Source organism: Pezoporus occidentalis, unplaced genomic scaffold (assembly GCF_034315485.1).
Source record: "Pezoporus occidentalis ecotype Australia unplaced genomic scaffold, CSIRO_AGI_Poc_V1 ctg3, whole genome shotgun sequence".
Taxonomy (NCBI): Eukaryota; Metazoa; Chordata; class Aves; order Psittaciformes; family Psittacidae; genus Pezoporus; species Pezoporus occidentalis.
In genome coordinates this window covers 21,357,917-21,379,208 of record NW_026914940.1, presented here as the reverse complement: position 1 = coordinate 21,379,208, position 21,292 = coordinate 21,357,917, and the positions used below count along the sequence as shown (strand labels likewise).

The 21,292-nt window shown below is 36.2% G+C and overlaps 1 protein-coding gene across 6 annotated transcripts in view; it reads right to left on the bottom strand.

Moving 5' to 3' along the window:
* STK3 (serine/threonine kinase 3) overlaps positions 1-21,292 on the bottom strand; it is a 124,906-nt gene that overhangs the window by 26,289 nt on the left and 77,325 nt on the right. For 3 of the 6 annotated variants that reach the window (XM_062627336.1, XM_062627335.1, XM_062627338.1), the window contains exon 10: positions 19,141-19,316. In XM_062627336.1, coding sequence (XP_062483320.1) covers positions 19,141-19,316 — 176 coding nt within the window. Of the gene's footprint in view, positions 1-2,308; positions 2,331-4,560; positions 4,814-19,140; positions 19,317-21,292 lie in introns of those variants that run through there. The other 3 variants (XM_062627339.1, XM_062627340.1, XM_062627337.1) reach the window with 3 other exon arrangements.

Sequence of the window (21,292 nt, the reverse complement as noted above, 5' to 3'; positions counted from 1 at the left end):
TAGGGAGAGAAAGCAGGTCTTCATGGAAGGTGGCACATGACCAACTATTCCTATTCTTTTTCCTGGAGAATCAGCTATTCCCAGAGAACCAGCTATTCTCACCTGCAGATGCTCTTGATTCAAGTACAGAATCTACACATGGGGGAATCGATCATATTCTTGGCAGCTACTGACAACTTTGTTATGCTCCAGGGACCTTCAAAGTAGCAATTAACTCCAAATCTTTATTATAATTTCTGGGTTGGGTATTTATAAATTGTGAATATATTGGTTTATTTGTGCAATATTCTCCCTAAGACAGTCACATAAGAAAAAATGTAATAACCTATATAACTTGAGTAGTTTATACCTCCTTGGAGGAGTAAGATTTGTTGAAGATTGTTCAAAAACCTATAACTAGGCATAACATCATAAATTTTGAACTGAAGATAAAAAAAAACATATTGTTTAGCTGTCAGAAAACAGTATAAAACTGTACAAAACTGTAACACAGGCCCCCAAGGAAAGTGATGGAAGTACCTTTGAATCAGATATGTTAAGCTAGTCTGGAAAAAACACTCAGTAATACATCTGCTTTAGTAGGGATACAAAAAAGATCATTTAGTAAATAACTTTAATCTATCATTTTTAAGATTAATAGTAGTTTGGACGAGAACTTCCTTACTAAATAAAAATAATGCAATGGTACAGAAGAAAATAAAACTTTGGAATTATTATTCAGTTCCTAATTTACTTTAAGACATCCTCTATATGTATTTGTACTCAAATTACCGGGTCAACACATGCCAAGTATAAGCTTAGAAACTATAGGAAGAATAAACGATTGTTCTGATAATTTCAAGTTGAATGGACTTGCGTGGTTTTGTGACTTGTTTTAAGTTAGGTGCTCATTTAAATATAAAGGGAAAGTGAAATGCAAGTTTATCTGAAATAAAATTTTTGAAAGTCCACAAAAAAAACCAAACAAACAGTCTATGTAAGTCACCTTTTATACCCTTTGCAAGAAAGCCATCTATTTACAGTATTTTGGGACCTATCTGCTTTTAATTTGAAGGAGAAAAATAACTTGTACAATTCTTTCCCATTACATTAGGGTCAGTATTTCCATTTTGTTTGGGAAATCCCAAAGAGCTAAGGACACAGATCTATGATCCTCAAGTAGTAGTGTACACAGTTACAACGTCTTTAGAGAAATTCTGCCTGCCCACAAATTAACAGCAGAAGCGAGTCTTCCGCACACACAAGGTGTCTTCAAGGTAACGCTATCTACCCACAATTTAGTGACAGATGCAAACTACTGACTAAAGAAATGGTATCATAAACACAAGTTGTAAACTACAACTTAAATAACACAGGTAAGCCAAGTTAATGCCATGGTGAATTAGAGGCAGAAACATGATATTTGCAAAGAGGAGGGATGACAGGGTCAAAGGGGGTCAATACAAATTCTCCAAGAGGCAAAGCTAGAGATAGGCAGATATCTAACAGAGATAAGAAAGCTTAAGTAGCTGATAAATACAAATCACTGGCCAGAAAATTCTAACTAAATCAAAATTAAGTTTACATAGTCAGGGTTCATATCAGAAAAGGTGATAAATCACACTTGACAAAGAATCTATTGGCCATGTATAGCTGACACAAAGGGTGTTTCCTGTGCGACTTGTGATATGTTACATCTGAGATTAATTGCATACAAATTCTTTGATCTATCCATTCATTTATTTATTAACTGTTTATCACAGTGTTGTGCTCAACGTTTATAGTAAAGGGAAAGGTGGAAGGAAGAGAGGTATGAGGTGAATCTGTTTGTGTACAAGCACATGGAAGCAATTAAAAAACAAACAAACAAACAAAAGCATTTAAAACAGGGGATGCAAATGCTATCCTTAGTCTTACATGAGCATGTGGAATAGTTTTTGATCAGCTTCTTACTTGTGTAGTTCTCAGGTTACTGGAATTTTACACCTGTTGCAACAGAAACAAAGCAGCAGCTAAAAAAAAAAAAACCCTTTCTATCCAATTTCAAGAGCCATCTTTTTATTTTTTCTTTTCTCATACCATATGGATATCCAAAGGACTTCAGTTTTAACCAAAATTCCAGTAACTGCTGAAATAAGGGAATGTGAATGTCTGCTATAGTCATATTAGCATATAAAAGTATAACTCAAATATATCACCTACTATTTACCTCTACAGCTCTGTTGCTCTAATACAGTTACAAGTAAAATTGTATTGCCATGGAGAATATAGCCACAGTCCAGGCTTTCTTCTCATTCTGATAGCTGTTGCTGAAGCTTTTCCCTTAATCTTTGTCCCAGAATGCCTTACTACTGAAAAGAAAAAAAAAACAAACCCCAACCCAGTTCTAAATGCCCAGATAGGATATCAAAACCATAAACCTGGCAGTGACAGAGAACAAGCATTACAGTTTCCAGTGTTACCAGAAGACTTGCAGCCTCTTGATGGTTTCATTCTTTTCATTTTCGTGCAACAGTGTGTGAAGTTAACAACCCCAAAAAATAAATGAGTGGTTATTATGCAAAGAACCACACATTTAGATGTAGGATTCGTCAAGTAGAAGTTCTTTCTTGTTCTCCCTTAATTCTGCTTATTTCATTAAGCCAATGGATGCTGAAATATACTTCCTGAAATTGTTTAATTCCCAAAGGGCTTTTTTACTTTTTATAAATAAGAATATATGCCACCACCTAAAATAAGTTATTGAGCAATAACTAGAATGTCTTCAAAATGCACTGCTCTTTGCACAATCCCAGAAAGACCTTTTTCTTCCCTTTAGCCTTTGAGTATATAGGCATATATACTCAAGGCTGTGCAGTGAAGATTGCTGCTATAAAATGTGCACCCTCGATTCCTTACATCCAGAATCTCAAGTAATTTTTAATGGGACTTCAGGTAGAGTTAGGAATATACACATGAATTTAATTTCTTGAAGAAGTTCTGTTACGAGCTGAACCTACGGGTTGACTGATGAAGAAACGTAAAGCCTCAAGGAACATCATAACCGAAGAATCACTCTCAAGAGCAGCATCATGCCCAGAAGCCCTCCATGATGGCACCACGCTTACAAAGAGCACATATAGAATTTGTCAGGATAAATACACAAGTCTCAGGGATAGACACATTTCTCAGATCTCAAAGCCCACTTGCGTTCATGTGGATGCAAATGAACCACACCCCTAGCTCTCTGCAGTAGATTCTCCAGCATGCTAATCTCACTCACTACGCCATTTCCTTGTAGGAAAATCAATACGCAGACAGGTATTTTGGTCATCTATCTGAAAAGCTGAACAATCATCCTAAAACTCCTGGTCCAAATTTTAAAAAATTAAAATAATTTAAAATATCTTAGCATCTCAGTGTGTGACTTCAGTAAGAACGCAGGCAAGTTGATTTCCTGGCTTGAAACAGCCTCTGCAGGAACCACATGAAGTACAACCTTACATAATTTTTTCCAACTTAAAGAAAGCCAGTATAACTCATGATACATTTTCACTAGAAATTACCATTTTCACTAAAAGAAATAGAAAAATGAAGAAGCAAACATGTAGCCTTAAGCTCAGAGAAATGATCCCACAGGGGATGTAAAAACAACATTAAAGTCTTCAATAAAAGCCCAGTTCATTAGATCAACCAGAAAACTCCTATTAAGCTGTTGGGAATCTTCAATGGAGAATGTCATACAAACACTTCCAGGAGAGAGGTGCGTTCCTAAAGAGTGCCTGAAGAACAACTGCTACTTTTATTTTCAGAAAATAATTCAGAACAACATGGTGGAAACCTCTCCCTCAGACCATAGAGGGTGAGTATAAAGCTGGCCACCACCTACAGAAACTGGTTCAACTGGCTGTACATGTACATACAGTGAACTTCCTAACGCTTTTTGATATGGATGCTGTGAGAGGATCAGTGTAGGATCAGGAGACTTTCAGCAATCTGGGCTAAGACTTCAGGAGTCAGGCAATGCAAGTCCTGTGACAGCAAGCCTGAAATCCCAAACCTAAGCATTATCAGAGAGTTGGAAGAGATTCTACAATAAAAACTGCCCCCAAATGGGACCCTGTGGCTAAACCCGGCCAAGACATTTATTCACTTAATCAAAAATATTTCTTATTTGTTACCAGGAAAAACAGGCCCACTGAAGCATCTCAGGTCCCAGAAAACTAGCTTGAGTATCTTCCTGAAGCCTACTCACCCACAATTTTCCAGTCTCCATTACCAATATTGTCAGGGATATCAAGAGATGATCAATGTAAATCTGATACTAGATATATCAACCCCATACATCATCATCTTTTCTGCAGAGCATCAAGATCTCATGCATCCTTGCTTATTCACACAAATTATCATCCTGGTATGTTCTTGATATATAAAAACTTAGGTTGTTCCTAACACCTATTGCCACCATGGAGCACAATGTGGGATAGATAAGGTGGGATCAATTTCTTCAACCGCAACTGCCCTTTGGGGTGTATCTGTACAAAGCATGTGCCTGCCTGATGAACTTCACCAGCTGTAAAACTTAAACATTCACTACTATACTTACTCTCCAATCATGTAGCTGTTGCAAAATAGCAAGAAGGCTTCGAGCCAGCTCTGACTCGTATCACAATTCTGAGGGCAGCTAGTCACTCCAGCAGGAAGTTAAAAAGTGCATTCAGGCCACTCTGAAGCCCTTGTTACTACAGGCAAGGCTCTCTTCTGAGAAGTCCCAGAGAAAGATGATGACTTTAATGAGTAGGAATTTGAAAGCAGAACTTCTGTACATGAGATATGGGGCAATTTGAGGACAGTTCTGTAAAAAGAAATGGAAAAGCAGCTAGACTGATTCTCTGTCTCTGGCAAGTCTAAGCAGTTACATAGAAACTCACTGAAGTGATCTTAACTGTAGGACAGATGGTATTTGTGCTTTAGATCGCTGAGGGGGAACCAAACCTGGCACTCTTTCCAATAAATCAAGCATCTCCAATGGTGCTTCTTAGTTACTAAACTGTGGCCGCACAACGGAAGTGTTCTATCAGGAAAAGATAAAGAAGAGCTGATATAGATCAAGAAACTTACCCTTATGTCAAAGGTAGAGATGAACTTCTAGTTATAGTCATACCAGGTGTGGTGGGTTAACCTTGACTAACAACCAAATACCCACCCAGCTGCTCCCTCACTCCCCTTCCTTAAGCAGGGCAGGGGGAGAAAACAGGATGAGAAAGCTCATGCCTCAGGATAAAGGCAGGGAGATTTCTTACTAATTACCATCATGGACAACACAGACTCAATATGGGGGAAATTTAATTTATTGCCAGTAAAAATAGATTTGGGTAATGAGAAACAAAATAAAAACATTAAAGTAACACCTGCTTCCTCTCTTTCCCAGACTCAACTTCACTCCTTCATTAAAGACTCTATAAGGGTGAGCAGTTTTGGTTAGTCCCCAACAATCCCTTCTGCCACTCCTTCCTCCTCATAGTTTTCATCAAATCATAAAATGGTTTGGGTTGGAAGGGACCTTTAAAGATCATCTATTCCAACTTGCTTTTTAAAAGCATTTTAAGGCTAGTTCCACTTCTCATAAAGCAGAAACAACTGATACTTGATCTTTCAAGTCTTAATCACTTTATCAGTCCCTAATCTCATCTCCCTAATCTACTACACAATTCTGTAACACATGAAGTATTATACAAAGGCTGGGTTGGACTGACTCTCTTATCACAACGACTAGTGTTCAAAGCCACTTGAGTCTTGTTCAGAGAAATACCTCTGTGGGATCAGCTCATATTAATTCTATCGATGAGCAGGAGAAAGACTAAGTCAATCTTCCTTCCTTTCCTTCTATCTGGGCTCCCAGCAGTCTATCCCTCTCCTTTTGATTTCCTGCCTCTACAACTCAGCACACTTAGTGATCTGGGTAGTAATATTCTACAATTCAGTTTTCAAACCTCACCACTGTTACGTAGTGGAGGGCTATTCTGCTTGCACGGATTAGATGTTGCTTTTCTTCCTCCTTTTCCTTTTACAATGGATATAAAATTACCTTCTATGATTCTATGTATAAAACTGTTTGGAAGAATGTGAAGTCAAATACCTGAAAGACATTAGGGAATAGTATCTTACAGCTCCTTAAGAAACCTTAATTTTTTGCTTTTTTTCTTACTGAACACATTCTTTAGTCATATGACTGTGAGTTAAAATTCAGTTAAAGAATGGGTCCATAATGGGTCAAGTGATCATAAACACATCATCCCTTAACTTCTGAGCATTTGATTTCAACACCTGAACAGGCTTTTTAACACTTGTTTGCACTTACTGAAATTAGGTGAGAATGCCTCACAATTATCACATCACTTTTTCCACAGACAACCAATAAAATAAACATCACAGATGAACATTCACCTTCCTATTTGATCTTACAGTCTGCTTGTTAGAGATGGAGGAAGGTTTTCAATGCACGGCTCAACATGTACAAATCCAAAATAATGCTAACAAATTTGGAAAGAAAGAAAGAAAAAAGGAAGCTAGCTAGTGTGCTCTTTCTTCTCATAGCTCCTACTCAGCAAGGCAAAGGCTCTAGTATTACTATAACTGAGGTGGTTGTCTGGGCCCCCCACCTAATCCTGTGATGAGAACTTCTCAAAATTTGTACCTGGCAAGAATGCATTTTCCTTTCAGACATGGACCACATTACAATCACTCTTCTCACTCTGTAATAAAAAAAAACTGCACTAAGGTGAAAATTGGATTACAGTAGAATCTACTAACCAAAACTTTCTACAAACCAAATATTTCTGTTAGCATGCTATACTGTTGTCCACTTACTGCGTAACAGTTTTCCCAATAAGCACAGTACACACCAGATGCCAGGTGAAGTTCACTGCACTGATTTTCAATTTAAAGCTGTAAAATAGTTTCTTGAACTGGCCATCTGCAAATCCCCATATGTTATAATGGTGACTGCCTGCAGCAGAGGCATTTCAGATAATAATTCACTGATTAAAACTGTCAGGCTAATTTTCAATGAAGGCATCTCAGATCTGGAATTAATTTCTACATAATCCATGGTCAAACAGCTTATGACTTCCATAACATGGGATATGGAATTGCAGAACAAAATGATCATGGTGTATCGTGTCAGGATAGTTTGAGGACAATAGATTATGGCAACTATTTTTCTTTGGAGGTGCTCTATTTTGTGAAGCTGCAATAAAATTGAGAGGATGAACACAGGAATATTAGGAAACTGCTGCATTAGGACTTAGGTAAGATGTTTTCTGAAGTATCTGTTAATTCTAGGGTAGCGTAGGTATCTGTCAAAAAGGTGGGTGCATGGAACACAGCGTCGTGCTGGAAGTGGTGCAGCCCCTCCACATGCACATGACTGCTGAACCTCTGAAACTTCACAGCGCTGGGTCCTCGCTGAGCTGCTGTTGCCATAGCAACAGCTCTTTCAAACACAGAAAACAGGTCAGGTAGTTTCAAACTAACCACGGTTTCCAATGTTGCTGTTTTCCCCTGTAGTTTTGAATTAGCCCACCTCTGAGATGATCAGCGGGTTGTTGCCATAGAGTCATCAGCCAGCAGAGAAGAGAAAACAGGGCTCTTGAGTTTCACAGGCTGTGGAGATGCTTAAGCAACATGGAACTTGGCCTCCCTCCACCTACCTCTCTTTCTCCCAAATCCTTCAGAAATCCTCGTCAGAGGCATCAGCCCTTTTCCAGCTCTTTTTCTCTGCAAAAATCTTTTACTCTGAAAACTGTTTGGGGCTTACATTTTTTTGTTTAGTTTTGGAGTGTTTTGGTTTGTTTTTTTGTTTGTTTCTTTTTTGTTGTTGTTGTTTATTTGGGCTTTTTGTTTTGTTTTTTTGTTTTTTTTTTTTTTACTAAAAGGGCACTGCACAATTTGGGAGTTAAATCCTGGTAAACACTTAGTGTGAAAGGTGCATTATTTAGCCATAACATCATTCCTCCAACAGGCTCTACGTTACACCACTCAAAACACACTAGCAGTTGTCAGAGAAGCTGAGGTAGGGAAAAACATCTACTGTAACCCAGGTCTCTTTGAAACCTGTGACAAGTTAACCAGCTCAACAGGCAACATGAAACAGCCAAGCACGTACACAGCAAGCTGCACTATGATTAACACACTCCTACCAATTCCTCTTCTGATTCTATGAAGTAGCATTGAAGGTGGGCTGCACACAGGTGCTCACATCTCACTGAATCATTAGTCACAGACAATATCCCAAAGGAGAAGCAGTTTCATTTTTCAGTTTAATGCCTTCGCTACTTTAACTGAATCTGTCTGAAGGTAGGCTTACATATATCTATCTCTTTTTCTTGACTCACAGTGGTATTCAATTAGTTAATAGAAACTCTTTAGAAAAACAGAAATAGCAATGAAATTTCAAATTTGCAAAAGCAAAATAAAAAGCCCATTCTACCCTATTCACATAACATCACAAGCACCATAGCAATATCTCACTGCTATCTCTTTACACATTATTAGGGTAACAGTTCTCATCTTGAGATGATTATCCATCTCTTTAGAGTGACTTTTTTTGTGTGGATGGCATTTAGACCATGTGACTGTAACTATCTTATTTAAGCAATCTTAGATGAACAAGTTGCTTGAATCAAAATAAATGACCATTCTGGGAAAGTGACGATCCAATTGATGCTGCAGACAAAAAAAAAGAAACAAACAACACAACACCACAAAACCATACAATGACATACCAACATACAACCACAAAAACATATACCAACATACCAAGCAAACAAACCTTTCCACTAGCAGCACATGAAGAAATACCTTAATAAAATATAAGCACCTGCTCCAGGTTCTAGTGGGACCAATGCCCAAGCAGCATCCAGTAGGAAAGCTTCCTCTTCCATTCACATCCCTCTTAAGGTAACTCCCTATATCAAAATGCACAGTCTTCAAGAGGACACAATGAAATGAGAGACAGCAATTTTTGGATAGTTTGTTTTTACTATGACATCTTTTTGGATCTAGACAACTTTCTGGGGTGATGAGGAAGAATATTTTTTCATCCATTCTTACCTGAAAGAACAATATTCAAATTTTAAACCCAACTAAATACCTAAATACATTGGGCTGCAGTGACACCACAAGGGAACAAAATGTCAAATATGTTTTTAGAACATTCCACCTAATTCACATTTACAAGCACTACAGCATGCTCATGCAGTATTATGTAGTCAAGGTTGCAGAGTTTGCAAAGTTCCCGCTTCTCAGCTAAGGACCTAACCTTGTCCATGACCCCAGTGTGCTGCAATAAAGTAAGTTAAATTCTTCAAAACGGTTTAAGCTAACTTTAGTCCTCACCAAGGCACACTAAAAGTTGTCAGGAAAATGCAGTCAGGGCTCTCAGCTGAGCACCTATTAGCTTTCTGAAACAACTATAACTGTGCTACTGTATCTTTAGAGCTTTTCCTGCACAACAGTTTTGGCCTGGTACATCTTATTTAGATTAAGAAACTAAATTTTCTGACTAGTATTCTGTACCTGTACAACTCCTACTATCAACACAAACATAAATGTAAACAATACAAGATCTTTAAGATGCTAAATAAGTGTTAATTCTTAAGGTATTTCTTTTCTAGGAACTAGGCATACTTATCCTAAACCAAGGAATATTGAATGAAATAGTCTAAACTGTGAGACTTCAAACCCTAACTATAAATGCGGTTTCACATTTAGACACACAAATGAAAGTGGTTTCTTTAATAAGCTCAGAAGCTAAAAATACTGCCATCAGTAGGAGCTTTGCACTGACTTCAGCAAATATAAGATTAACCCTTCTATAGAGAGTTTGACAATAGCTGCAGCTTTATATATTGGGCTTGCACAGCTTTATTTTTAAACTGTTACTCACAGCACCTTAAAATAGGTATAAAATCTTGCCAAATTAATTTAGGGATTTTGTTGGGTATGTCAGTGTAGTTCCCCTGTCTTGGGTGATTTTACATGTTTTGTTACTTAGGTATTGGTGCTACCCATGAGGCACGCTTTTATCCAGGCACAAATAACAACAATGAATGAAAGAAAAATAAGAATCAAGCCTCCAAAAGGTTAGTTTACAGCTTGACACTGCATACATCTCTATAAAAAGCCTCAACTTTTTCACCAAAAATGACTAGGGCATAGCAATGCTACAACTCCAAATAATGAAAATAATTCTAATGTATATATTTCACATATTACTAAAATACAAGTAAATGAAAATGGTAAGTGCATTTTTATACAAACACAGGTTTTGCTTTCAAGTTGCATAGGAGTTACCTTTTATCCCAGAGTTATGCAAGTTACAAGAAGGAATAAAACTTACATGTAAACAAAAATATTCTGGGCAATCCCTGGTTTAGTATTGTGGTTTATGTGTGCTAAATCCAATCTAATCAGATATCTGAAGATATTAATTCCAAATAACAAAGATCTCCAAGTATTAAGAGCCCTCCATTTGAAGGCAATGCAGAAGTCTCTTTCTTCAAATCCTACAAGTTATTTGCAAACAAAAACCACACAGAATTTTTTCTGTTCTTCATAAAGGTCAATAGTATTAAATGTCAAGCATTTATTTTCCAGCATTTTTTTAATGTATTATTTTAACATCTATGCTTAATATACAGTCTAAACATGGCACTTATTGGCTGCCAATCAAAACATTAGGCACAGAAATCTAATACAAGCTTTTTGGTTATTGAGAGTTAGCCACACAGACATTGAACTAATCCAAATTTTTCCCTGTTAAATTGCTAGAATCCTGACAAGTGCTCATGTTCCCACTCGAATCCAGTAAAAATTAAAAAAAAAAAAAAAAAAAGGGTGGGGGAGAGAAGAGGAGGAAATGTAGAAAAAGCTAAACTGGTAAAAAAAAAACCAACCAACAAAACAACCATCCTGTGTTCCTTACTAAACCACACAATGAGGAAATCCTCCTCAAAACTAAGGAGTTACAAAAATTAACTTAAAACAGTCTCGCAAAATTCCAATCGCCCACTCTCCTGAGGCAAGTTTTATTTTTACTTCTTTTCATTATCATTAATCATCATAGGAAAGAGTAGAAGAACAGATTTTGTCCCTTGGTGGTAGATTTGCATGATACTGTCATAGAGATAATTTCAAAGAATTCTGCTGGAACCGTGAAGTAGAACACACATCCCTTGGTGTCAGCACTCAGTTTGGGGATCAGACATTACACACAAAGATGTGGTATGCTGTCTTGACACTAACAGTGATTCATGCAACATGGAAAGTATTTGGATTAAATATCTCCCTTCTCCCCCCCCCCGCCTTTTTTTCTGTAAGAGAAAACAGAAATAAGACCTGAAACTGAATTGGTTTGGTGGACAAAAAAGGATCATCTAAAACTTGTCCATCCACAACTCTTTTTTTCCAGTATTTCTAAGCTCTTTCTAGGTAATACACATTACTTAGCTATTACACAATGATCTCAAAGAGGTATATTAGTACAGACAACTGGTTACTAAGGTAACAAGATGTTACTTTAAACCAGCAGCACTGCCACAGCTCATCAGCTTCACTTACTTCTTTTCTTTGTCTCCTTAAACTAGGCACAAATTACAGACCTGCCGTATAACCGAAGAGCTACACTTCAGTCTCTCCATTCAAGCTAATGAGAAAAAAAAAGGGGGGTGAGGGGTGTTAGATGATGCAAGCATTTAAACTCTATTTAAACTCTTTGGAGTGAAGTAGTTTCATTCTTAATTCTATACTAAGAATTTGAAAGTTGGCAGAAATGCAAGTTTAAAAGTGTCTTCTCACTAGACACTATTTTGTAATTAAAAAAATACACTGCACATTTAAACTATTTGACATGATAAAATAAGATGGCAGAGATACTTTAAACTTTCAAGAGAGAAAACATGGTTAAGTCTTATCAACCGAATCTTGGCTGAAATATTCCAGAGGCAGACTCGTGTTTGGAAATAACAGTTGACTGTAATTGTGAAAAACTCTCAAGGTTACCCAAGGTCTAGCTCCTCCAAGATACTAGTGCTCCTAATAAACAAATTGTATGTCACTATTTTTGAAAGCTTGAGCTTGTAAGATCTATGTATTCCCAATGTCTTTTATGATTACAAACATCAGCCACCAGCAGTAGCTTAAAAAGCCATAGGAAATAAATCCATCAGAAACATTTACAGGAGGAGGTCACCGACAACAATTCCCTGCTCCAAGCAGGATCAACTCCACCAAAACCACCCCGATGCGTATATCTAACCAGGTCTTCAACACTCACAGAAATGGCAACTTCTGTATCCCTCTGAGGCAATCCGCTGTCATGCGTTATTATTCTATTAGACATTCTTACTGGCCAACTTCAAATAAATTGCTGCAGTTCAAGCCCGAGTTCTTGTCTTATCTTCAGAGTGCATGCTGGTAAGCAAAAAATCTTTAATTGTGTTTTTTACACCTAAGAATGTAAAAAGCTTTTTTGCCTAGAAGGGTGTTTTCTGTGCCCCTTTAGGGTACAGAATTCATATAACCTTTGTCAGACAGCACAATTCATCTTCCAAAACCGCAGAAGTACAGCCTTGGCACTTTGGCACAAATGACTCCATGATCAGAGTTACAGCTTTAAAAATATCCTACAATTCAAGATAAATAGAAAGGATTTATTCCATTTACAACCTAAATAATTTAGTTACATAAACAAACACATTACTAGGGATGAATTATTTGCTTCTATGCTAACATGGGAAGGGACATGTTCAAAAGAAAGAGGATCCTATGTTCAATACTAGTTGGAAAAACACTCTGCTCAGGTAGTGTATTCCCCCATTCTCTGCAGGAAAAGTAATTCTCCTTTTGTGGTCAGAACATACAAACAGGATTTAGTTCAATCAGTCAGTATTTGAATGAGAGTTAAAAAAAGAAAAAAAAAAAAGTGTTCATACATTCTCTCTCCCTAATGGAAAAAACAAAACAAAAACAAAACAAGCCCAAACAACCAATATTATATTTTTATCTTGTATGTCAGGGTGGCACAATCTCCCCTACTGCCTGCCTGAACATAGGTCTAACAAATCACAGCCATGACCTGAAAACCATCTGCAGTGGATTCCTAATATAAGTATCTCTCCCACTGAATTTCCCCACACCTTTAATTTTTTAAGTAACCACTCAATGCAGAAGAAGCTTCTGTAACAGCTGCCTGTTACAAGAGGGAAAGAAAACCTCCACTACTGAGGTTCACACTGTCCTCACAAAATGAGCTAGATAAAGCATATTATCATCGTTATATTAATTTTATAGCCTCTCTTCTGTTAGCCATGTCTGAACTAAAATGAATGAAATTCTGCATGCTGACTGTCAACACCAATAATATTTCTGTTTATCTCATATGCTTACAGCCCACGCAAATCCAGAAACCCAAGTTTCATATTTGCTTAATTAAGAAAACAGTCTTCCTGTCAGCATCTGGAAAGGCTTCATGATACTCAAGCAACTAATTAAAACCAAAGCAAAATGAATATATGTTAATACTTCATTTAAAATTTCCAAATTACTTAGAGCAGAATCTGAAATGATTGAAAATAGATTAAATACTTGCATTCCCATTAATTATAAAGAAGACTGTCCAAACAAACTCATCTGCTGCTTAAATAAAATCAGAGTAAACCCAGCCAAGGTTTTGGACAAAAACGTATTTCCAACAACGCTAACTCAGCCTGACTTTGTTACTGAAGTTTTAATTAAATTCTATATGGTCTTCAGTCATTTTATGGTACTTACTTTCGTACTGAATCAATTGTCACATTATATATTAGGAATGCTAACTAAAGCGTTCAGTATCTTCCATACTATTATTTCATTCTTATTATAATCTAAGGTATTTGTTCTGTTTGAAACTCAGGGAAATATTCTGCCTAGGGTAACAGATGGCTTTTTAAATTTTTGTTGCTATTCCAAAATCTTTAAGTCACCCAAATGCATCCACTTAAACATGATACTGCAGTTACTGCAAAACATGATCTACATGTTCACTGTTTAATATTTAACAATCTGGATACCATTCCTGTTTGGAAATAATTCTACTAAAGACAGAAATCATTACCCTAGCATTGCTATAATAAATAGATTTGCCTTTTTACAATTTATCATGTCATGACAAAAAGTAAATGACTCATTTAAAATTAAATAATGTATTCAATCAGTGCAAATGAAGTTCAGCAACTCATTCTGAGCAATGTTAATTATACAGGTTATCAATTACATATCACTGCACTGTAGTTCTTGTAAATCCTTTCTTAACATCATGTTCCACACAAACACACATTCCTAAGGGGCAGAAGGATTTGCTAAACAATTTCACCTCTTAATCATTTTATATCTTAATGAGACGTAAAATGTCATGATATAGTAAAAATGTAAGCAGCAGATTCTTTAACAACACTGACACACTGTACGGTAATCTAGAAAGCTAAGATTTACTTCTTTATCTACACATGATAAAAATTTTGGGCACTTCTTGCTTATTAAAAGTTGACCTTTTCTGGTGAAAAAAATCTTCTATAATGCCCATAAAAATGTGATAAATGCCACACAAAATATCACAAGATCTTCAACTGTGAAAGACAAACAGAAATTTGAGCAAGCTACTTCAACATCAGCAGTTTTAATACACAGCTCTCTCCAGCACGTACACATCTCGTGGAAAACATTCCCCACAGAAGGAACAAAACTATTGTAACAGCAACACGGTCATAGGAATGCATAATATCTATAAAAAACCAACTCTTCTTAAAAGGACTGATCACTTAGATGGTCGAAACAAACACATCGTTTGCCTTTATTTGGCATTCTGATCCAAGCTGCTGAAGGGTGAGTGAAAACTGAAAGTTGGCCCATTAAACAGTTAAGCCTTATTATGAAAAGCTGCTTATACCATGCACCATTACATTTCTATGAATATCATATCCATCCACTGTATAGCTTTACCGCATTTTTACTTATTCAAGGACATTATGCCACTTTTCCTCACAATGAGTAATATCTTGTTGATTAGACTTACTGGCATCAAGGTTTTGCTGTGAATAAAACTATCACTTAACCCCAAGAAAAACTGACAGAATAAGGGTTAAAAACATTGCTTTAATTTTGCCATCTGCTGCATGCTCCTCGAAAATGTGCAAAAGAATTGCCTATAACCTGAGAGAATTAATTAAAAATTAAAATCCCTGATGATCCTTGAGTGTGAAACAGAGATATTGAAAGTTTAATATAAAAGCTGAAGTTTGAATAAATATTAGTTTGGGGCTTTTTTAGTAAGATTTATATCCAATCAGAGCTTCAACATTTCCATTACAAAGGCTGAAGTGGAAAAAAAACCCAAACCAAAACATTTACAAACCCTTCCTCAGAAATACATTTCTGTAAGATTCACTGATATCAAAGACCCATACTTCTGATTTTAGAATTTATCATGAGACAACAAAAACATGTAATTAAAAAAAACTGCAAGCAAAGATCAGGAAAAAAAAAACAACACAACACAACAAAATAAAACCACAACCCTCTGCACATTTCTTGTCAAAGAAAAAAAAAATAAAAAAAATTAAAAGCAAAGAAGAAATGTAGTGTCAGACAACTCCTATGCATGAAAACCAGCACCTTAATCCTGAAGCTTACATAACAGGATAAATTCGGAATAATGTAAACATTTAAGGTGATTACAGTACCAGAATTAAGTCTAGTTAAAAGTTATTTGCTTGTACAATACAATGTACAACTTTAAGGTCTGCAGTGGCAATTTTTGCTCATCAGTTCATGAAGCACAGCATCAATAACCAGCAAACTGAAGGCCAGCAAGAACATCAGTCAGAGATGGATCTCAAATTCCCATATGGCATTAGTGAAAAAGAAATAAGATAAGCTTTTGAATTGCAAAACAGATGTACTTCAGCAGTGAAAAACAAAGCATAAATATGTACTTTCAGAAGAAAAAAACATTGCTAAAACTACCTTTTTTTAGCTCAGACTGATGACCAAAGCATCTTATATTCTTGGAAAAGTCTTCACTTCTATTTTCATTGGCAAGGAGTTTTTAAAAACATTTACATCAGGGCAGAAAACTATGCCCACACAAAAACTTTTAAACCAGACCTAGTGGTAAGTTCAATTTGCATGATTTTATACATTCATTTATATACCTTCCAAGAAAAGTCTCCTGTATCATTTATTTACATTATGTAAAAGCATCAGCAAGCGTGCAAGACTAAGTGCTGTATTTGCATTACATGTATTTGCCATTTGAACAAATAACTATGTATTGTTATATCAAACAGTGAAATATAATAGCAAAAGGAAGAAATACCCCTGTGAACTAAAAGCAAACAAACTGTTCTGTCTCAAGAATTAGCTTCCAGTTCTGCAGAGCTCACCTTATACACAGAAATAAGCAAACTGGTTAGTTGAAGGGGTCTATAAGGATTTAGTTTTCTTCCTTTTCCCTTCTCCCTCTGACTTAAATGGCATTATTCCTTCTCTAGATATGCTGTGACACATACACTATAAACTTCTACATCTTTCCATCCTATACACTTGAATATCTCTTCTTAGCATGGCACTGTCAGTCTGCTCCAGCTCACAAGCAAAGCACTTTGTGGCTGCCAGCACTGGCATGCTATGTATGGCCAACAAGGGATATTGATAAGAAAGAATAATGGTATCATTTAGCAATTGAGTTTAGTGACCTCCAATTTTAGCTTACCTCCTCTTCCTCGTAGAACGTTGGAATACTACTAGAACATACTAGCATTACATTAGATTTTGATCATTTGTATTTTAGTTCTAGTGTATCAAACCCTTCTTCAAATAAAATTATGACTGTCAGCATTTACTGTTAGGATCCCTTTCTACATCCCATTAAGGCTAATTCCAAACAAAACAGAACTGAATTATTTAGTAGTAAAAGTTTCCATTATTTATCCCTTTCGTGAATCATTTAAAGACTTCATGTCAGCAACTGAAAACATCGTGGTGATCTCACAAAGAGTAGACAATATATTATGCATGCTGCCCACTGATTTATCCTTTCAGAAAGTCTCTTACAGGCCACTTACCAATACTGCCACTCACTGTCTAAAATATAAATAGAAGTGTTTCTAGAATATATTGATAATAATTGCCTGTGGTTCAAACCAGCAGGCTGTTAAAACCAATATCCCATGTGACATCAGCTGCTACCAGATGCTTCAGAGAAATGCATTCTTGAATGGACTGTTCTGAAGCAGTACATCCATAATTGAAGAGACTTCCCAAATTCTTTCTTAGGCTGGCTTATCTATGGAAATATCTGACATTTGTCATGCTTAATCAATATTCCATGCCCCACTCTCAACTATGTACACTGCAAATATCTATTCACTTTGCCTTAAATCCTATTTGGTCTTCCATCAGAATAATTTTGTAGCAACAAGCCTTACAACATGCCTTATTAGAAAGCCGAGGACAAACTGGACATCACGTAACTTCCACTAGGCACTGGAACAGGTTGCCCAGACAAGCAGCAGATGCCCCATCACTGCAAGTGTTTTAAGGCCAGGCTGGACAGGGCTTTGAGAAACTAGTGCAAAGTGTCCTTGCCCATGACAGGGAAGCTGGACTAGATGACCTTTAAAAAGTCCCTTCCAACCCAAACCATTCTATGATTCTATGATTCTTATGTCTCTTACTTGCTAGACTAAGGCAAGGATTGCCTACAACACAGATCAGAGAGTTTTCTGAAGATCACAACTCCACAAGTTTGATTCTATGACAAATTCCTATTTTGATAAGGCAACTTAGTATGTACAAGCATTACCAACAAGTTCCATGGGATTATCCATGTAAAAATTATTCATGAATAAGCACTTACAGAATCAGGATCATAGCCTTTACCAGAAGAATCATTTTCCCTTGCACCTTTTAACAAGTAACAGAAAAGATAGGATGAATTTTCAATTGTGCTAAGAGCAACTTTATTGCCACTATAACCCCACTTAAATAACGGCCAGTTATTTTCCAATGAATTGTGCAAATAGTTATTTTGTTAGTCAAACATCAGGATGATGACTATTGCATTTTACAGTTTAAAAAAAGGCCTAAAAAAGCCCCACCCTAACAAAAATCTGACTTAATCAAAACTCTCCAGCAGCAACAGCATGTACCGTGCTATTTAACTGGCTTTACTCCAGTATCTTAAATTTAAGAGTCAGCTTTATGTAGAAATGCAGTAAGTGAAAACTGGGAAAAAAAATCCCACACCTACAGCTGTCATCTAAAATTAAACACAACATTTTTCTCCAAATCCCAAGTGTGATTTCAAAAAGGTGCCATGTGATCATATTTAGCTACTGCACTGCAGTTAGGAAAATGCTTAATCTACAATAGATAAACTAAATACTTTCATTCAAACATGTAAAAAAATAAACAAGGGTGAAAACCAGGTATAGCTATCATCAAGTCTCTAAACAGTATTTCACTTTAAGAGTAACCTGTAACTTAGGAACATTTCCTTTTTGCCCCTATTATAAATTTGTAACATAGGCAAAAAGAAATAAACCACATATATTTTGGAGGAGGAAAAACCTCATCCTAAACTCGACTGGCTGATGTACGGTAGAAAAATTTTATGTAGAGAGATGTGCACTATTGGAATAGTACCAACAAGCAGGTGATCTTAACCATCTCCAAGGAGACTGATTAAATGGCTTCAATCCAGTTTAAAATACTTAACAGTTTTACTGAGATACTCAGCAAACAACACCACAATATTTCATGCCTGTAGCAATTTATTTTTTTTTTAATAGAACTGGGTCAAACTTTAAACACATCAATTATAAGGATCCCAAACACTTAAAAAAAGGTACTTACAAAGAAGTGTATTCCTAATGTCAAGACCACTCATTAAAAAGGTTCTGTGGTAAGCAAATGTACTTATTTCAACAACCAGGATGAAGAATTAGATTAGATAATCAGATGGTATTCTTGGAAGTTTACTTATTTTACTTGTATTAACATAGTTCTAGAAAAGGATTAACTATTTTTGGCACATACAAAATAAACAGCATTCAAGAAATTAAACAATAAAAATATACTTACGAAATCAAAATCTCCATCTTGAGGGACTTTCCAGTTATCAGGAAAAACGTTTTTGGATATGTGGTAAGGTTCCTGCATGTTCTGATTACAGTTTTCAGGGCTTTTATTCTTGGAATCTTGTTTATCAAAGTAGTCCATGAAAGATGGTCTTTGAACTTGCGGTGAAGTAGCATTTCCTTAGTTGAAAGAAACAGGAAAAAGAAACCCAACAAAAACCCTTAAAACTATTTACAGATTAAAGATTTACTGCACTACAAAAAATAAACTCTATTTATTAATTTTCTTGGATTTTACAGAATTAATACAGTTATCTGTATGTGGTGCAAGCCTCCATTTATCCCCTGAGGATGTTTGGTATAAAAGCTCATAGTTGAAAAGTGATATTTTTGTAGCAAGATACAACGTGGAGAAATGTTCAAGACATTTCAGAGTTGCACACACAAATATTATTAGAAGTTACTTCATGCAATATCTATTTGTTGTTATAGAGACTGAATAACACAAGGTGCTAAGCATCCCTTTGGGTGCTGAATGTCCCTAACTTCAAGGCCTAGTCTACAGGCACTTGCAAGAAAGCAGGTTCCATCAGTCTCACCAAAGGTGTGACTGAAAAATTATTTAGAAAAAGAACTTAAAACCAAACAAAAAAAAAACAACACATAAACGGTGCCTAGAAACTGCTTAATTAAATTTGTTGCCAATAGGGATTCTCAGCAAATTATGGGATCAGACTCTACAGATGGCTGCAAAGCACCATATCTCCATGGTGTGGAAGCCCTGGGGGATTTCTGTCATCATCTACACAGCTGCAAAAGCTTCACAAAGCAAACTGAGATCAGTGTGAATTCTCATTCTGTTACCCCTTTCATGAAACTAATTATATTCTTTAAAAACAAACAAACAACAACCACCCTATATCACTGAAATTTGTTTTCATCTGTGGGATTTCAAAGCAAATCCATTACTAAACAGAACAATAAATAAAACGTAAGAAATGCTTTAGTAGTTCTACATAACTGTTACCTCAGAGACTATATTCTGCATAGCATTAACTCATGAAAAATGTACTTGGTTGCAGTGTAACAGATTCTGCATAGAGAAATACGAAATACATTTGCACAAGTAAAATATGAAACAGGATGAGAGATGTAACTAAGCCAGAGGGGAAAAAAATAGGAATTTTTGTTTGAACTACTTGTTTTAGGAAGTGAGAAGGTAAATCACTAGAAGTATCCTGAAAGTATGCGTTTAACGTGATTACTAGGACTTGCTGATCTTCTCATCTGGCTTTACATTTGTTTTTATTCATTCATTAAGTGGTTGGGGTTCCCTCCCCCTTCCTTTTCCATCACCTCTTCCCATTCCCTCTGTCTAAAAATTTTTTAGATTCATTCTGATTTTGCTTCATGATTAATAGCGGCCTATTTTTTTCACTAATGCTTATTCTTGTACTCCCATCCTTTACAGCATGTGGATTTACTTGCTCTTGTCTTTCTGCTTTTTCTACATTATTCTGTTCTTGTAAGACCTTGATGTGTTCTGCTGTCTTGGTCTAGGCTTTAATGCACTTGACACCAGTTACCTCCATTCAACTCCATGGTGATTCCTCTATTTAGTCTGACATGTTTCCATATACACCTTCTCCTCCTCACTTTTTTTTTTTAGCTGTTTTGTCTCTCAGTTGTTGCCATATTCTTTTCTAATCCCAGATCTTAGCTATCTATACTCACAATCTTTTAAGTAATGACAACCACAACCGTAAAAATATTCAGTGAACTAAACTCCAGGTTGAATTTAACAGACCACATAGCAGACATCTCTCCTCCACAATCTCCAAGTTTGCCCCACTGAACTCAAGATCACTTGAATGAGGTTTCCGGATCTCTCAAGTCCAGGACTGTGAAGGGATGAGAAGTAAACCACAGGGATGCCAAATAACTACAAAAATAAGCACTAAAGGGCAAAAATGAAAGAACTTAGACTTTAGCAAAGCATACATTTAGGAAACCGATCCAAGAGTAGGTAGTAGTATGAAGTAGGTGGAATTAAAACCAGAAATACAGCATATTTCCTTGATAGAAACCTTTTATTACTTGCTGATTGCTGCCTAAAACCCCTGAAAGTATTTGTACCAAACAGATAGGACACCACA